This window comes from Lonchura striata, chromosome 1A (assembly GCF_050655825.1).
Source record: "Lonchura striata isolate lonStrDom1 chromosome 1A, ASM5065582v1, whole genome shotgun sequence".
Lineage (NCBI taxonomy): Eukaryota > Metazoa > Chordata > Aves > Passeriformes > Estrildidae > Lonchura > Lonchura striata.
Window position 1 is genome coordinate 59,755,447 of NC_140741.1, and position 17,252 is coordinate 59,772,698.

The 17,252-nt window shown below is 36.7% G+C and overlaps 1 protein-coding gene across 2 annotated transcripts in view; it reads right to left on the reverse strand.

Moving 5' to 3' along the window:
- Window positions 1-17,252, reverse strand: part of NUP205 (nucleoporin 205) — a 46,336-nt gene that overhangs the window by 1,985 nt on the left and 27,099 nt on the right. Inside the window, exons 24-42 of one of the 2 annotated variants that reach the window (XM_077783578.2) lie at window positions 16,700-16,849; window positions 15,614-15,688; window positions 14,734-14,891; window positions 13,674-13,754; window positions 12,666-12,857; window positions 10,809-11,079; window positions 10,268-10,366; window positions 9,010-9,158; window positions 8,114-8,305; window positions 7,305-7,426; window positions 6,065-6,203; window positions 5,719-5,845; window positions 4,700-4,776; window positions 3,772-3,900; window positions 3,125-3,251; window positions 2,260-2,426; window positions 1,730-1,853; window positions 772-900; window positions 3-76 (exon numbers count right to left, since the gene is read on the reverse strand). In XM_077783578.2, coding sequence (XP_077639704.1) covers window positions 3-76; window positions 772-900; window positions 1,730-1,853; window positions 2,260-2,426; window positions 3,125-3,251; window positions 3,772-3,900; window positions 4,700-4,776; window positions 5,719-5,845; window positions 6,065-6,203; window positions 7,305-7,426; window positions 8,114-8,305; window positions 9,010-9,158; window positions 10,268-10,366; window positions 10,809-11,079; window positions 12,666-12,857; window positions 13,674-13,754; window positions 14,734-14,891; window positions 15,614-15,688; window positions 16,700-16,849 — 2,582 coding nt within the window. Of the gene's footprint in view, window positions 1-2; window positions 77-771; window positions 901-1,729; window positions 1,854-2,259; window positions 2,454-3,124; window positions 3,252-3,771; window positions 3,901-4,699; window positions 4,777-5,718; window positions 5,846-6,064; window positions 6,204-7,304; window positions 7,427-8,113; window positions 8,306-9,009; window positions 9,159-10,267; window positions 10,367-10,808; window positions 11,080-12,665; window positions 12,858-13,673; window positions 13,755-14,733; window positions 14,892-15,613; window positions 15,689-16,699; window positions 16,850-17,252 lie in introns of both variants that reach the window. The other variant, XM_085568953.1, reaches the window with a different exon arrangement.

Sequence of the window (17,252 nt, forward strand, 5' to 3'; positions counted from 1 at the left end):
ACCTGTTCTATATCGTGCTGGCTCACTCGATTCAGTCCACTACTGAAATCCAAGCTTGGCTCAGAACCAAAGGAATCTGGCAATAGAAAACAAGATGTTAAAATAATGTTGACTGCTGAGCACTATCTCTATATTAAGTCTTATAACAAATTTAAAACAGTGTTCCAATTTGATCCAGAAGTAAACTTACACAATAGAAATTACACTATTTTTTTTACTTAAATGACTTAGAGAAAATACATACAAAGTGAATCATAAATAATTTTAATCACACAACATGGCACTTTAAGCAAAAGACTCTTCCACAAATTCATTCTCCATGATTTCCTTCCATTTCTTTCTTTTTTAGAAGATTAAATTCAATTAACTTAAAATCCTCTAGTGAATCAATGGTGGCTATAATTATAAAATAAACCACCAATATTAACTTTATTTCATAATTTCATCTTAAATGATTCTGAAATATTTTTCTGTATTTTGGATCATTTATCTGATTGTGTTAACTGAACTTTAGTTAGTTTGAAGAGCAGAAATAAAAAAAGTTATTTTTACTTTCCTTTGGAAGTTATGTGTAATACACAAAACCCAGAAGTCTGTGAGTAACCAATATCAGTATTGTCAATTCTCCAGTGGAATATCCAAAGGTGTGCCAAATCCAAACATAATCTTTTTTATTAGATATAAAATGTAATATATTAACAGTATGAAATCGGTTTTAAAGCTAATCATAAAAAGTTATTCAAAGGCATTTTGATACTTGAGAAATTTCACCTTGTAGCCTTCCTTTCTTAAATGACATCCTAGAGGACAGCAGCGGGTCTTGGGAGTCAGTTGGTGTGCAGTGCAGTAGGTAGTGTTCCAGATGGCGCCAAAGAATGAAGAGACATATTTCTATGACATCTGCAGACACATCTCAGTGAAGGACTCCAGTTTGGTTGTCTTTGGATTGTACATTTACTGAATGAGCATATTTACACACCTGGAAACAGCTGAAGATGTCAGCTCAACCACCTTCACTGCCACAGCCCAGCAATGGATCACTCACACTCACTGTCCTCATCACCCTGCAGAGCCTCAATCTAGAGCCTCAGGAGGAGAGCAGAGTATGGAGTGCTCATGTGGTTTGTAAAAGTACCTCAGTTGCATGCAGTAAGTAAAGCTGAGGTTATAAAGCCGGGCATGGCAGTAACATCTTAGGTGACAACAGAGAAGCGTGCAAGAGCACATCTTTCCCAAGGGAGGTTGCAGAGGAAAATTCAGATCTGTTGAAGACAATTCTTTTGTGCATGACTGGTTATTTCCATAGAATTACTGGTGTTTATGAGATTTAGGTTTATGCAAGGTTGGCTGTAAGACTACAAATTCCTATTATGACAGGAACATCAAAATTATTTTTCAAAGTATTTCTTCCACCACACTTAGACATGTGTGAATGTTTATGGTGCCTGAACACTAAAATTGAAGAGCTGGGCTGTAACAATTCCTTTACTAGCATATTGCAGAAAGTCCTAGCTGGGTTTCAAAATGGGAATTATTAATTTGAAAATCCTTACATTCTGGCAGTAGCAGAGCAATACCCTTGTAACTTAATTGTCAGTATTTCAAATTTACTTTTTGCAAAGAATTTTTGTTAAAAGTGGTCAGAAATCTAGGTTAAAAAACCCTATTTCTATCTCTCTGCTTTTATGGAATCATCACCTTGAGGGTCATTTCAATTTTAGAAGGATACAGGAACAGAGGGATAGTAACTTGGCTCGGTTATTTATTAGTTTCACCAGGCGCCGCCTTGCCAATACATATTTTTGCGAAGTGGAAATCTTGTCAACCCCAGCTGGCATAACTGACTGACACAACTGTGATGGGAAGAGAAAAAACCAGAAAGACAGTAGCAAATTACAGAACATCAAGAGAAATAAGCAAATAAGGTTACTTACTAATAGAACTTTTCTAGAACTTTTCTAACCTGCTATTTCTTTACAACCTTGCTCTCAATTTTGAATTTGCATAACCTTGCTGACCAAAAAATGGAAAAATGAAACCCATCTCCAAGCAACTATAATGAAAGTCACAACTTTTACAAAGTTAAGCCAAATATTTTCCCTAAAGTTTTAGGTCACTCCTATGGACCCCCTTCACCAAGAGCAGAAAAGAATATGCACAAGAAGTGGAACTACTTGCTTATCAGAGATGCTTTGGAGCCTTTGTTACAGCTGTGTCCAAGTTACTAACTATAGAAACTACAGTCAGAAGAAAAATTACCTCTTTTATTTCATCTGGTGGCAGTTGCTCCACATTTTGCAGTTTGTTAACATTCTGACGATGGCTGTCATAGTAACTGAAGAAATCACTAGTGCTCTGTTTCAGAAGGTAAACAATAATGCCCAGGCCAGGCAAGTGCCAATATGGGACCACTGGTGTTTGTGTATCTAGACAAGAAGTTGAAGAAAACAAAACTAAAAAACGCCAAGAAATCAATAAGTTATGCTCTCTGTCAATAACCTAGTGAAAGATAGGAAAGCACTGGCAAGTATATTTTGTATTTTGCACTTGCATCAGAAGTAACATAAATGTAAGTCTAGGCAAAAAGTTCTGTGACTGCAGTATTAAAAGGCAGTCAGCCTAGTGCAGTACTAAGTATAGAATGTGAAATGCAATTAGATTAGAAGACTTACTATTTGCATATTTTAGCCATTCAACTGCATAATAATACAGTGTAAACTCTTTCTATGTGTTGCAATAGAGTTGAAATCAGCATCAAAACACATCTTACATGTCATAAATGAAGTCCTAGTTTAAAATAATGTAATCCAGCACAGATGCTGAAATACGATCTTGACTTTTCCCTGTCTTGTGCTATTTATTTACATGCACATATTTCTTTACTGACATATATTTCTGAGGCTGTGGATGAAAAATCAATTTGTTTTAACTGAGGTTCGTTTCCTGATTTGGCTTAGTGCAAAGTTGAATAAGCATGGATTCTAGAATGAGAGAGTGAGCAGCTATAGTACTGGCATAAAGTGACTTAAACAGTATGTGAAACTACGGTCTCTGGTTCACTATTTTCTAGTAGCCCAAATGTCACACAGTTCAGGCTCATAAAAAAGCAAGTGAAAAGTCTCACCCTGCCGAGGCCCATCTCGATTGGTTGACTCTGATAGGCTGGGAGTAAACAGACAAACAGTGTGCTGGAAACTGGAGGCACTTTGCAACATCAGTGACTCACAGTACTCCATCACGTTGGCACAAATCTGCCAACAAAGGAAAGAAAAAAAGACAGCATGTCAATTACAGTAACTACAGACTTTGAAGCATTAAATTTTACATTGACAAATGTCGGTGATCAACATGCTTTGCTCCTCTCTTCTCACCAAAATGTGATTATTCTATTTTCTCATCAGTTACAAACTCTCTTTCTACTGCAAGTCCAGGACTTGCAAGTGCTAGCTAAAATTTCTGGATAATTTTAAGTCCCCTTTGGCTTTAAGCTAGTGTTAGCCATTGCCCTCTATACAGAGGTTTCATTTTGAACATTTCTGATCAATTTAAGCCTGCAAAATTCAAGAGATTTTATACAAAACAATAAAGGTTTCTAATGCAAATGAAAGTAAATACATTTTCAAGGATTACTTTAAATAAAATGTGGACTCCTATACCATACTAAAACCAGTGTAGAGCATTACCACTACCATATGAAATTATAATAACCAAACAAATCTGCACAGCAGGTAAAATGTTGATACTGAAGCTTCTTGTATCTTGTGTCCTTACCTGTTGCATGGCCAACTCAGTTTCATCCCTCTTGTTTACTCTGTCTCCTGCTACATTATCATCTTGCAGCTTGAACTGACGTAGCCTGTCTGATCCTCCAAAGCGACTCAGAAGTCCTAAGCACTGGCGCTGACATAAGAAATGAACATTTAAATTACCACCTCAACAAATTAGGTGCATGATTCTTTTCACTTAAATGATACATGTCCCTTAAAACACAGTATTAAGAAAGCAATGCAGATAAAACTTCTAGCACTTTGTAAACAAAACTTAAGTTTTTAGTGTTTTAACTTACCCTGATTTAATTTAGAAATCAATGGCACCCTAAAACACTGCCAATGAGAAATGAGTGCAATTCACAAGTGCACAACTTCTCTTGAGTCTCATGCAGATTATTATACAGAATACTATCAATAACATTTTAGGTTTACCCATTCACACACCTAAAATGCTTTTACCTATACAGACAAACAAAATCTGAAGTCCGGTAAAAGCAGAGTACAAATACTAATTCAGTAAAAAATAAATTAATCACTAGCATGTCTGATAGACCAAATTGCTGAGCTGAAGACATGCTTGTGGCCAAAGTGGTAACAGACTGTTTCTGCATTACTTCACATGACTTGGTGTTGGCTTCAAATTTTTCTCTTCATGTAAGTCCTAAGCTAGGAAGGGAAACAAAGTCCCTGATGCAAGCCTGATGTTGTCAAATGTTATCTCTTCTACTGGACAGGGAAGTGTGGGGAGACACCAAAAAACAGACCACCAAAACCCCATCCCACTGCCACAAAAAAAGCCTCACACATTCTTCTTGATGCTGGAAAACATCTCTTTCCCAACTGCTACTATTCAAAGTAGAAAAACAGAAAGAAACACATATAGTTAACCAATTCTAAAAGGACATGGGTTAAATATATGACTTTATTACCTGAAATCGCCCTATGTGTCCTTGTAGCTCCATCTGTGTCCCTTCATTAACATCCATGTCCAGCTCATTAAGCACACCTGATAAAAGATACAGCCATTAAGTAACAGTTTGTTTGGGCTTTTTTTTTTTTAACAGATTTATGCATTGTATACATTTAAATATAAGCATTGATCAGAAATATTTCAGCCAAACATTTAACTTGTATTTTGCATATTTTTTGAGCAAAATATTCAGATATGAATGCAGCTATTAGGAGACCCATGACAGCATGTGGCTTGTTCTGGTAAGTAATCAAATGGAGGCAAGGAGGAAGGGAGGCTGGTATAGAAATTACAGCTGTTGTACAAAGTTCTGTACACTATAAGAAAAAAAGTACTTGGACTGAACCTACAGCTCTGCACTCCTTTCTGCTGTAGTCAGACATCTCTCCTGAACAAGGAAAACCATTAAATCAAAACAAAGAAGTTATTTTGAACTACTAAGCATGCAAAAGAAACCACTATATCCATCACAATCATTAGCAGTCCTTTGCAAAGGCAAGTCATCCAAGAGAAATGGCAGTATGTTAATCTGCCATGCTTCCCCCCCCAGGAAACTTTGTATTTTAAAGAAATAAAAACAGAGAAGACATTAAAAAAAAAAAAGGGCACGCAAACAATTTTCTATCTTAATTTCCTCCACTACAGAGTTTATTGAATAAAAATTGTTTTTTGAAGATACCACAGATATTTTGAGCACTTCTATTTGTAAGTCACCTCCAAGACAAAAAGTATTTAGTGTGAGGTAACATGATGAAAAGAAAATGGGAAGTCAGATACATATGGGTAAGAGCACATTGTCTACTGCATATTTACTTCAAGAAAAATTATTTAACATTTCTTTATTTTTCTCAGAGCTCTACGTGTCAAAAAAAATCTGTATTGCCATGGATATACTCTTCTGTCTTACTGTTTCTTGAGAGAAAACAAAGCCTGACATTCTTGCAAATGGCCTTGAGATTTCAAAACTGCAGTTCCTACCAGGCAATGCTGCCTTGCTGATTATTCCTGTCAGGGAGGCCAGCTCCTGGAGAGATCCAACACTTACATCTTGACACCTCAGGATTGCCTGGATAGTATCTGAATGGGAAATTAGGAACTGTAAAACCTGCACCACAAGAAAAAGGAGAGAATATGATTGACTCAAAACTTATTGGCAAGCAGAGAGGAAACAATCCTTCTGAAGAACTTTAAAAGACATTGTGTACCACTGCGGATGGGATTAAAAAAAAACCAAAAAAACAACAACTTATTATCTGAGCAAAGGCACATATAATTTCTTTGAATGAGCAAAAGTAGTGATACTCAAGTATGTTTTGGAACTTACCTGGCCTGCGGCTTGCAAGTGTTGTGCCATGCTGGATGTGAGGATCACTTGGCACAGCTGAAGAGCTGGAAGAAGAATCTGGCGGTAACGTTCCACTGGAGTAGGAATGAAGACTGGAGGATCTCTCATTGCATACATTCTTAGGAAGTTTAAAAACAAGGGAGGAAAAAAAAAAAGATAAAGAGTGCAAGAAGAGTGAAGTCCACTAGTGAGGCAAAGCCTCAGCCTACAATCCCTCAAGAACCTAAAACCATTCATATTTCACTGAGATGCCTAGACTTGAACTGACTTTATAAAAGCAACACATTTATGATACACAGCTGCTGCCAGACATTTTCTTTAAGCAGGGAAAATTACTTCTTAGTGTTATGCTAGACTAAACCAGATAACTTTGTTGCAGAAATATGATACCTGATTACTGATATACAAAACTAGGTATTCTCAAATATTTTAGGAAAAGTTGTGCTTAATTCTAAAGCAACTGTTAAATACAATCCTCCACAAATGTTCTGTAGGTTTTATACAATCATATTATACAATCTTTTATACAATATAAATCTTATTATTTCAAATAGTATACCTTGCCTAAATCTTAAATTTTTCCCAAGTGTTTGAACTCTCAGTATGTCACTAAGAACTGTAAGTTTAAAACAAGGTTTTCAAAACAAGGACCAAGGCTTGAAATCAATCCAGGCAATTTCCCCTAAATATGGAATTTCCTTCTCTGAGATCTTCTCTCAATCACCTCACAACAACTAACGTGGTATGAAACTTGCCAAGTGGCACATCAAGAAATTTGTCAAGCAATATATAACTGTGAATATTTTTTTTAAAACACATCATAAAATATTCCTGAAATAGCATTTAATTCACAACTCTCTCAATGCTTCATGGTGGAGGACAAACTCTACACTTCACCAACTGCAAAGCCCCCAAAATAAGTTTACAGTGTAAGCTGTTTGTCAAACATTACAGTATAAATTATTTGAAAATAATACATTAATCATTTTTATCTGAGATATCAAATAATTTTTTTGTAGTCTAAGTAATTAGCATGCAAGTACAACCTCATACCCACATCTGAAGTTTTCCTCTCAATGAAAGGTAGCTTTAAACTGAACTGATAGGTTTAAGAAATATACACACAATACTGAAAAATCACGAGGCTATACCAAGATGTGATGTGCTTCCAGGAAGACTGTGCCTTGGTTTCACCATCAGCCAGGGAAGCAACACTTACCCCTGATGGTCCGTTTCGGGTCGCATGTCATACACCTGGCACTGTGCCAGCCGCACAATCACACCAGATCGCAACAGCTCTAACGCACCTTGCTGACTTTTGGCTACTCGAGTGAGGAATGCCTACACAAGAGACAGAAGGTTAAGCTTTGAGGATGCACAATGAGACCTATAATGTCTACTTTCTCACTTGATTTTAACATCATTTCAAATATATTATGTTAGTAAAATATCCTTAAGGAATACCTTCAGGGCAAATAGCTCTGAAGGGTGGCAGGAGCCACAAGCAAGAGCTTGTGAACTGCCCACTCTTTGCAAAACAAAGGGCACCAGGAACATGGAGCACCAGCCAGAGGACCAGACACTCAGAGACACAGCAGGAGACAAGGACTCAGCTAGAAGACCCCAGACTGACTCACAGAGACGGCTGAGTGGATAAAAACCCAGGGGTTCCTTTGTTCAGGGTCCCTTCTCAAAGGTACCAGCTCAAGCTGTCTGAGACTGCTCTGGGAAACCTGGGGTCAAACCAGTAATGAAACCTGGTTTGATTATGTGAGTGTGGTGAGGGTAAAGTGGGGCACCCATTGGTCACTGGATCCGCTTGCTATGAAGGGACTTTGTTCCCAGCAATTAAAATCTCTGGTGGGGCAAGTGTGACTGCCAGAGTGCTCTTGCATGGTCAGACAGGAAAGCCTCCTTAACAACATCTCTGAGTACAATCAACGCAAAGTGTAGACAAACAACTTTAACTAAAAAGTAAAATTAAAAAATGAACACTGTAACACAAAATAATTTCTAAAGTACTGTTACCATTTTGGACTCATAGGTGTACAGTGCCTTAAGCAAAGGGGGCTGAGGTGTGAGCAAGCTCTGTAGAGCCAGATCATCATCTGCCAGGCTATCCACAAGCACCTTCAGGTAGCCACTATTCGAGAGATACAACAGCCACTGCTGCTGCTTGTCTACTGAAACAATGTGATCGAGTAAAGCCAATGCCAGCATCTGGGATGAGGGAAGAAAAACAAACAAATCAAAACAGAATTAAACCTGTAACATCAATGAGATTTTTAATTAATACCTAGAAATGTGAAATCCTAAGCAATTTCTTCTAGCAGCTTCTTCTAAGCAGAATGCATTTCTTCACTACAATTGCAATCATTTACGTGAAAAATATTTTTAGATTTCTTGACACTAGTATAGTATGAGCCAATTACCTTTCTCTATTATTCTTTTAAAAAACATTACATATATTGTTGACCAATAACTAAGGCAAAATATTTTAAAGAAGTATTGCCTCAAGCATGATTACTATTTAGAAACTAGTTTGCCTTCTGACTAGATTCTCAGCTACTGGCTCCTATCAGAAATTACTTTGTCATGAAGTCCCATCTTCCCAAGGTGAGTAAGTCCATGACTTAAAAATACTAACAAATAACTGTCACAGAGGTCCCTACCTACATCTTCTGCAGCAGAGCTTTCTACTTTCTCAACAAGACACACAGCCTTGTTGAGAAAAAAATTATTATGCATGTATGGTTCTACTTTCAGCAGCTTGAAGGATGAGTGGGAGGACAGAAACATGAAACAGACCCAGTATCTACAGAACTCCAGTATCTAGTTCTACCTCATGAAACTTCCCATCTCTGCACAGATGACGTTCTTTAAAACAAACAGAACAGTAATTTTAAAAGAATAGATGCATTTACCCGTCCTATCTCATGGCCATCACAAGCATCACGACAGACCACCTCCATCAGAGCTGCCCCATAACTCTCAATAGTTGCCATGTTTTCCCGTTGCAATTTACTAAACATATCTTCAGGAGCTGTCAAATGTTCCCACATAGTTTTTTTAGCTGTAAAAAGCAAATAAAACAGAAAATTAAAACCTTCTAAGATAGGCATCTTAGCATTAACTTAGCTACATCCTTCAGGGCATTCTCTCTACGCCTTGCAACAAAAATGCCCCAACAATGGTCAAGGGTTTTTAAATTAACTGCAAATGTTCTACAAGTCCATCCTGCCTTGAATATCACACAGACCAGCCAGAGCAAAAAGTGTGGACCTGGGTACATACATGACCCTTGTAAATAGTCTGCTTAAAATAATCCTAATGTTAGTACTTGTTACATAGATAAACTAATAGGCCTAAAACTGGAAGTGTTCAAGGCCAGGTTGAATGACGCTTTGAGCAACTTGGTCTGATGTTCCTGCCCATGGCAGTGGGTTAGAATGAGATCATTTTAAAGGTCCCTTCAAACCCAAATCATGCCAGGATTTTATGAACTTTCACTGGGACCAAAGCATTCAGTGTGAGCTAAGTTAACAATGTAACTTAAATGGGAGAGAATGAAACCAAAGTCAGTCATACACATAACAAATTCATAGTTTGTCTTTTTTCTTTTACTACTGTAGCTCAAAACACAAGCCAAGTAAAAGTCTGCATGCAGGTAACTAGCCCGAGGACTTCTTCTCAATTCTTGTCTGAGTAATTATTAGAAACATTAACAATTCAAGTATTTTAGCCATTCACAGAGAGAATCTGATATTTACCATAAGCAATCAAGGATAAATATTACTCTGGTTGGCTTATTTTTGGCTTTTTTTTGGGAGGGGATGGTGGTGCGGTGTGTGTGAGGCTTTTGTGCTTGTTTCCCTCGTAGGGGGATCTTCAGACAAAGGAAGAGAAAGGGTATGAAATTATAAACAAACCTTGGAGTTTGTTTTGAGGTTTGTGTTTTGCACTTTTTTTGCTTTGGAATTTGTTTTGGGTTTTTTTAAATAGGATTGCTATAGTATGAGTGTACATAAAGATGTGAAAGCATAAGCAATTTATTTCAGAGGCTCTTATTGCAAGATATTTTCCATCTATTTCCAGAAGACAACTCAGCATGCAAAACCTGTACCCTCCAGGGTTTAATAATAACTTTTTTTCTGCCCTCTGTCAAATACACTTGGTCCATACCTGCTTCTAAAGTGTCTGGTTCATCTGGTCTCTGGGCAATCTGCAAATAATAAAGCAATGATCCATAAAGGTGCGTCCTCACTCTCTGGAAGCCACCACCTGTTAACAAGAAACATTCACAATTAAAACCAAACAAATGTAAATTCCTTAACACCATCTTCCATTGGCACTTAATTTAACTTTCCTATGGCAGTGCTGGCAGAAAAAATAAAACAACTTAATTCTTTAAGGTGAAGTTCTACTGCTGGCATAAACATGTATTTATGAGTAAATTCAGCAAGTTTATGATGTTGCAAAAGAATGAAAATATTAAATTCTCTTTATAGTCATTTACATATCTCTCTTCTCTTTGTTGTTCAGATTTTTTTTAAGTGTTTGCTAATTTTTTTTTGTTATTAACATCAGTTACATCTATACTAATCATGTAAGATCCACCTGACTGTATCAAATATCTTCACTGCAGTATCTGAAAGCAGCTCAGCCCATCTTTTTACTCTTGGCAGTTGGAATTCATGTACATGCCCTGCAGAAGTCAACATACCTGTTTTCAAAATGAAATCCAGCAGCTTTTTTAAGATGATGTGGAGGGAGGAGTCACCAACAGAAGCAAAACCCATGGATATGCTCTCAGAGCCAGGTGATGAGGTAAAAGAACCATCCAGCATCAAGACATATTGGGACTGTCCTGCCATAGAGAGTGCAAGTGGCTGTTTCTGCTCCGTTTTCACAGACTGGCTCAGGTGGGCAGTCAGGGTGAACACAGCCCCTGCCACCACTGGCATCAACTCCTGAGCTGCATCATCATCAAGGATCTTAATACAGAAGTAGAAAGACAAAAAAAAGGCAAAAGAGAAAAAAAAATGTTTAAAAGTGTCTGATTTAATGAGTCATTAAAGTAATTAAATTAGACTCTCACAACTATTTAATTTATTATGCTTAAGGATTTCACTAACATGACGTATTTAAAACACATCAAAATCAGTAATGTCAGAAACTTGTTTAGAAACCTGAGTTGAACATATTTTAATTGAGAAGACCATTAGCATTCTGGATTTTTTCACATAAATCACAGGCAGGCTGATAATCAAATCTGGATGGCAGAAAGGGAAGAAATGTGCTTATATTTGAGATGCATTATTAGCAAAAGATTTAAACCTAAGCTAGGGAAAGAATAACTGCTATCTGCTTTGCTATACAGCTATTTTATTACCACTAAAAATGTGAAGGTACTAGTTAAAAAACCAAAAGGGTTGAGCATCAAAGAAGTATTAAGACAATGTGGAACAACTCTAACAAGAAGATTGCAGGTATTGTTTTTGTTCACTCTATTATTTGGAAGGTAAATCTGGTATCTTTATCACTAATACTGAAGGAGCTTTCCTTTTAAGCAATATAGTAATTTTAAACAGTAGTTCAATTATTTTCAACAGACAGTAACTATTTTTTTTTCTCAACTTCACAAAAGTCTTCACCTAGGTGTTACAGAAAATTAAGAGTCTGAAATTTCCTCTTTGTAAAGATTTTAGGAAAAAATTTCTTCAGCTAGTGAAGGCTTATTTCCTGTCTTTTAATTCAGTTCAAACAAAAAACAAAACCAGCACTCCACTAAAAATAGGTAACTTTTACGTAATGCCTACAGAAAAAATAATAGTAGTAACAAAAACAAAACCCAAAAGGTTACTTTCTTCCTTGAAATGATATAACATTTTTATATATATTGCTCAAAACAAAACTTTATTAGTCAGAACTACAAACCACATAACTCTTGCAATAAAGCAAAAAAAATAACAATACCCCAGCAGACTAAAAAATACAACGATCTTTCATAAAATTTTGCCTTTTAGAATGGATGGGTCAGTAGTAACTGTCTAGTCTGTCTGAAAAATTATCATTAAAACTCATCAGTAAAACACCTAGACTTTTAAGACATGCTCTCATACTTCCAAAAGCCCTTCTAATTGTAAAATCTTTCATTCAACTCTTCAATTTTTCAAAAGCAGCAGCAGTAGGATTTGCAGTGAGTCATCTAAACGCAGTAAATTAGCAAATATAGCATTTTCCTTTTAGCCTTCAATAAGTTCTTCTTTGTTTCCCATCAGAGCAGGCTGTTTCTTTTTTCACACACCTTTTCCAGACTACCGTCATGCTGGATGATACTGAAATGCCTCTGAAACCTGTCAGTATATAGTTCACAGTTCAACAGTAGCTATGCAAGAATGCAGAGTACCCCCTCTGTCCAAAGTACAATCTACTTCAGCATAGCAGGAATCAGAAAACTAAAAAGAATACTAAAGGCAGACAAAAATTTTTTGGATTACAATCAGAATTGCAGCACTTTCACATAAAAAGATGCAGCAACAAAATTGAAGGAGAAGGTTGATTTCCAGCAGAGCACTACCTTGTCATGCACATCCTGCAACAGGTCCCGGATAATCAGCTGCCTGTCCTCAGCCTGTATGAGATCCTGGGGGCAGGCAGTGAGTATGATTTCCACCAGCTGTCTCCATGACTCCAGAGCATGCCTCTTGGCATGGAGGCATTGCAGCAGCTTGTTGCGCTCCACGACATACTGCAGGATAGTGTTGATCTCCTGCAAACCCACCACAAAGAAACTCAGCTACAATGTGCTCAAAGAAATTCATGGCAAAGACAGACTTAAGGATGACAATTTTTTCTATTAATAGTAGTCTTCAGAATAAAATGTTAAGTCTTCAGCTTACTAAAAATAAGCTGCTATTACTACTTTAACAAGGTAGTCCATCCCATTTCTGAGCTGCTTTTCACAGGACAGACATCATGAATGTCTCAATCTCATAGGAAAAAAATTGACCAGGAAAATTCTTTTCCAGCATTTTAAAACTGAAACAAAAACAACAATGAAAAAACTATTTGTGCCTTTTTTTCCCACTCAATCTGAGTAATTTCTCCTTTATCCTTTGCATCCATTTAACCAATTTTGACTTAATTTAAAAGATGGCAGGAAACTCAGAAAATAACTAATCTCCAAGTTCAATGAAACTATATCTGTGTAGAAAAAAGGAGAAATAAATCAGCATCGCCTGTGAGAGAAAGACAAAATGATGTTGGCCATAAGGTGAACACACTTGTACTTGAACAGCCAATCTTGACATCAATGAGTAACTGCTTTCTGTACAGGGGGTGGCAGCTGCAGTTGTTACCACTAATGGGGAGGGAAGAGGACAGAAAACAGACTACAGGCCAGCTGTTTAGACAACAGTATGGTAAGAAGTTAATTTATCAGTTTTGGTGTTTTTGTCTTCAGAAATTACTAAATCTAAGTTAGGACTCAAATCCATAATCTATTATAGTAATGCTTACTGCTTGACAGGGTAAGAAATCCACCAAGAGCAACAACAAACAGTAGTTAATTTTTTTCTGTACTCACTTCCATAAGTAAAGGTCTCTGGCCTATTGCTGCCATTCCTTGAAGGGCATTGACTTCTGCAACCAGAACTCTGTGAACGTACTGAAATTAAATGTGAAACTTAAATAATGATACGGTTTAACCTGGCATGTAGATAAATGCCACACAGCAATTTGCTCCCTGCCCCAGTGGGGTAGGGGAGAGAACTGGGGGAAAAACAAAATAAAATTTGTGGGTTGAGTTAAAGACAGTTTAATAGGACACAAAAGGAAAGCAGGGGGGAATAATATAACATTTAGAATACTACAAACAAGGGATGCACAAATGCAATTGCTCACTACCTGCCAACTACTGCCCAGCCAGCTTCTGAGCAGCAGCCCACAGACAGCTTTCCCCTCAATTTATACATTGAGCATGATATCACATGGTATGGACTTTTGTCAAATTTTGGGTCAGCTGTCCTGGCTGTGTCTCCTCCCAGCTTCCTGTGTCCACAGCCTACTCACTGTAGGGTGGTTTGAGAAGCTAAAAAGTCCTTCACTAAGTAAATATTGCTTAGGAACAACTAAAGGATCAAAGTGTTAGGAACATTACTGTCATCCTAAATCCAAAGCACAATACTATACCAGCTACTATGAAGAAAATTAACAGTATTTGAGCCAAAACTAGGACAAGTGACAAAGGAGATGTATTTGTACCCCCTAAAATAATCTAGGAGATGGCTACATACTGACAGATGCAACAGATGGACTGGGATTCTAACAAGTTTTACTCATTTTTTAGGGTCACAAATTCTTCAGGACAACTTATAATACACACGTGTCAAGTACTCATCACAATGTGATACAATCATAAGTAAAGCCTCCAAGAACTGCCACAGTACAAACAACGTTGCACATGTAATTGTTACACATATGTAGTGCTACGTAGTTGTGTACTGGCAACCAAAGAAATACTATCTGAAACATACACCTTTTATATAAAAGCAAGTTTCAAAGTATTATTAACACAGATTTATTTTTTTTTAATTACTAAGTTATAAAATAGCACATGCAACTTGAAAACAAAGACCAATGCTAACCTTGACGTTGCAGACCACTTGTCCACGTGCATTCTTGTGCTCACAATTAGTAATGACTTGCTCAATTTGAGCCCGGTCAAAAAAATCCAGTTGTAAAGGCTCTGGAATGTCCTGACTGAAGTCAATTGAATCCAGGATATTTAAGATCTTTCTGCGTACTGGAAATGCAAGTAAATTCAAATTGTATCAGTAAATAACAAGGGGAAACCAAAAAGTTAACAAAAGGAGCCTAATTTACCTTTGTAAATGTAGATTTTCAGCTTAATGTGTAAAGTTTCAAAAGAAAGCATTAAACCTTCAGAAAGTGCTATGTAACAAGTTTAAAAACATTTTTAAGGCTTTAAATTCTTAAGATGTCCTATATTGTATAGTTCTCCTGTTACACATGCATGTCATCCAGTATTTATAAACACAAGACTGGTTTTTTCTCCTAAATAAAACCAGGGTAGTTTTCAATTATAACCTCTGCAGTCTTTTGTTGAGAAACCATAAAGAATTTGAATTTATTTATTTATGTGGGACTTACATTCTTTGCCATGAAAATACAAATATGTTCAGCCTTAGCAACAGTCTTGCTGTTTCTACTGTCAGCCATACATTTGATAGACTTCCACTCTCCCATTTCATCCCTGCACAGATATCTAAACACACTCTTCAAACTGCCTTTCCAGTTCAGTGTTTTTCATTCACTCCAACCATCTGTATCAAGGTTCTTCTTTTTTTCTTTTCCCCACACTAAATCAAATTGTTTTCATTTACTGCTGCTTTTGAGAACACCTATTACTTTCTTTTCCCAAGTGTCCTTTCTGCAGGTGGCCCTCCTGCCTGTTAAGGAGCAGATACACTTTACTGATAAATAATCAAGAGTCATAACAGTTACCTTTGGAAGCACTGTCAAAGTGGAGAAATCCACTGACTGATCGACTTTCATCTTCCATTCCTCCTTCACCATCAGCTGAAGGTAATAAAACATAATAAACAAATTACAAAAAGCAAATCTAAGTGAAAAATACGGCCTATTTTATTAATAGTGAAAGACAGAGCACAGTTTTAAATCTAAGTCTAATTAAAAGGCTGTTTAAGCTTTCTTAAGCCTGTTTAAGCCTAATTAGAAGGCTTTCAGATTAAAGCCTTCTAATACAATACACCTTGAACTCTTACATGAAAAAAATACTTATCTGACAAAAGGTATCCAATTTTTATATACAGATCAGAAAATAGTATAAATGCTTAAATAGACATCCCATTCTCTAGTATGAATAATGTAGTTGGATGGACACCATAAAATGAGTAACATATCTGAACATAATTTCCCATACTCAGATCCTCACAAGGATGAAGAGTGTTCAGGCTGATAAAAGTAAGGGAAAACAATATTCTACAGTAACCTGTTGAAATACCTCCAATTTATTCCACTTTCTTCATGTAAAGAGTTTTATTGCCATCTGGTTTTATTTTTCTTGATTTACTTCAACCCTGTTCTAAAACTCTGAAATCTTGCCTTTTTATTTAACATTGAATTTTACACATTGGGATGAAATATCACTTTTGTGATATCATAATGTTAAAAGCAAAATTGATGTTTATCTACTATCTTCTGAGAGAGGGTTGACAGCTGGTGACAGACATTAAGACTGAGAAACTTTGTCTTAAACTGTTCACCATGGAAGACCCTCCACCTTCTCTATTTTGTAACAGTTCTGAATGGTGTCTCAAAACAAATTATTCTAAAATTTTATTTTTTTTAATATTCCCCCTCCTACCTCATAAACTGCTTTTAATTTTTCTATCAGCAGTGAACAAAATGATGCCCTGATTTCTTTCACTTTGGAGTCTACAACAACCATCATTTTTTCTCCCATACCACAAATGAGCTGCCACAAGCTTATGAAGAAAAGAATTCAAATGAAGTGTCTCATTCTCCATTTAGTCCAGGCTATTTAGCCTCACCATAAGTTCCCCTTACCCAGGTATGGTCTCACAGGCATGTCATCGAGCAGCAGATGCAGCAGTCTCTGTGTGTGGGAGCGCTGGCGGTTCAGAGATGTCACTCGCATTTCTATAGCTGCAGTCTTCATTAGCCAAGACATTTGGTTGAGTGTTGAAATCTCGTGTTCTGGACGGGGATAAGACAAAAATAATAAAACTGAGCATAAATAATATCACTTAATCCAAGGTAAGCATTCTTCACTTGAGAAAGCTTTTAGAGGATGTCATTAGTTATTATTTGTGTACCAATTGTTTACAAGACAAAAAGACATAGAGATCTGACAAAAGCCAATAAATGACCATGTGGTTATTTTGAAAACAAATCAAACATATATATGCAATAAGCATATACACATATACAACAAAACTGGATCCAACTATTAGAACAGTCATTGTGAAAAATGCAGTGCTTCATGAGCCAATAGGGTCAGTTACAATTTTAGTGAAAATAACCAGGCATTTATCCAAGTGAACTGTAGTTTTAATCAAAATTGGTGAGACTGGAATGTGGGTCTCCTAGACTCTTCCTA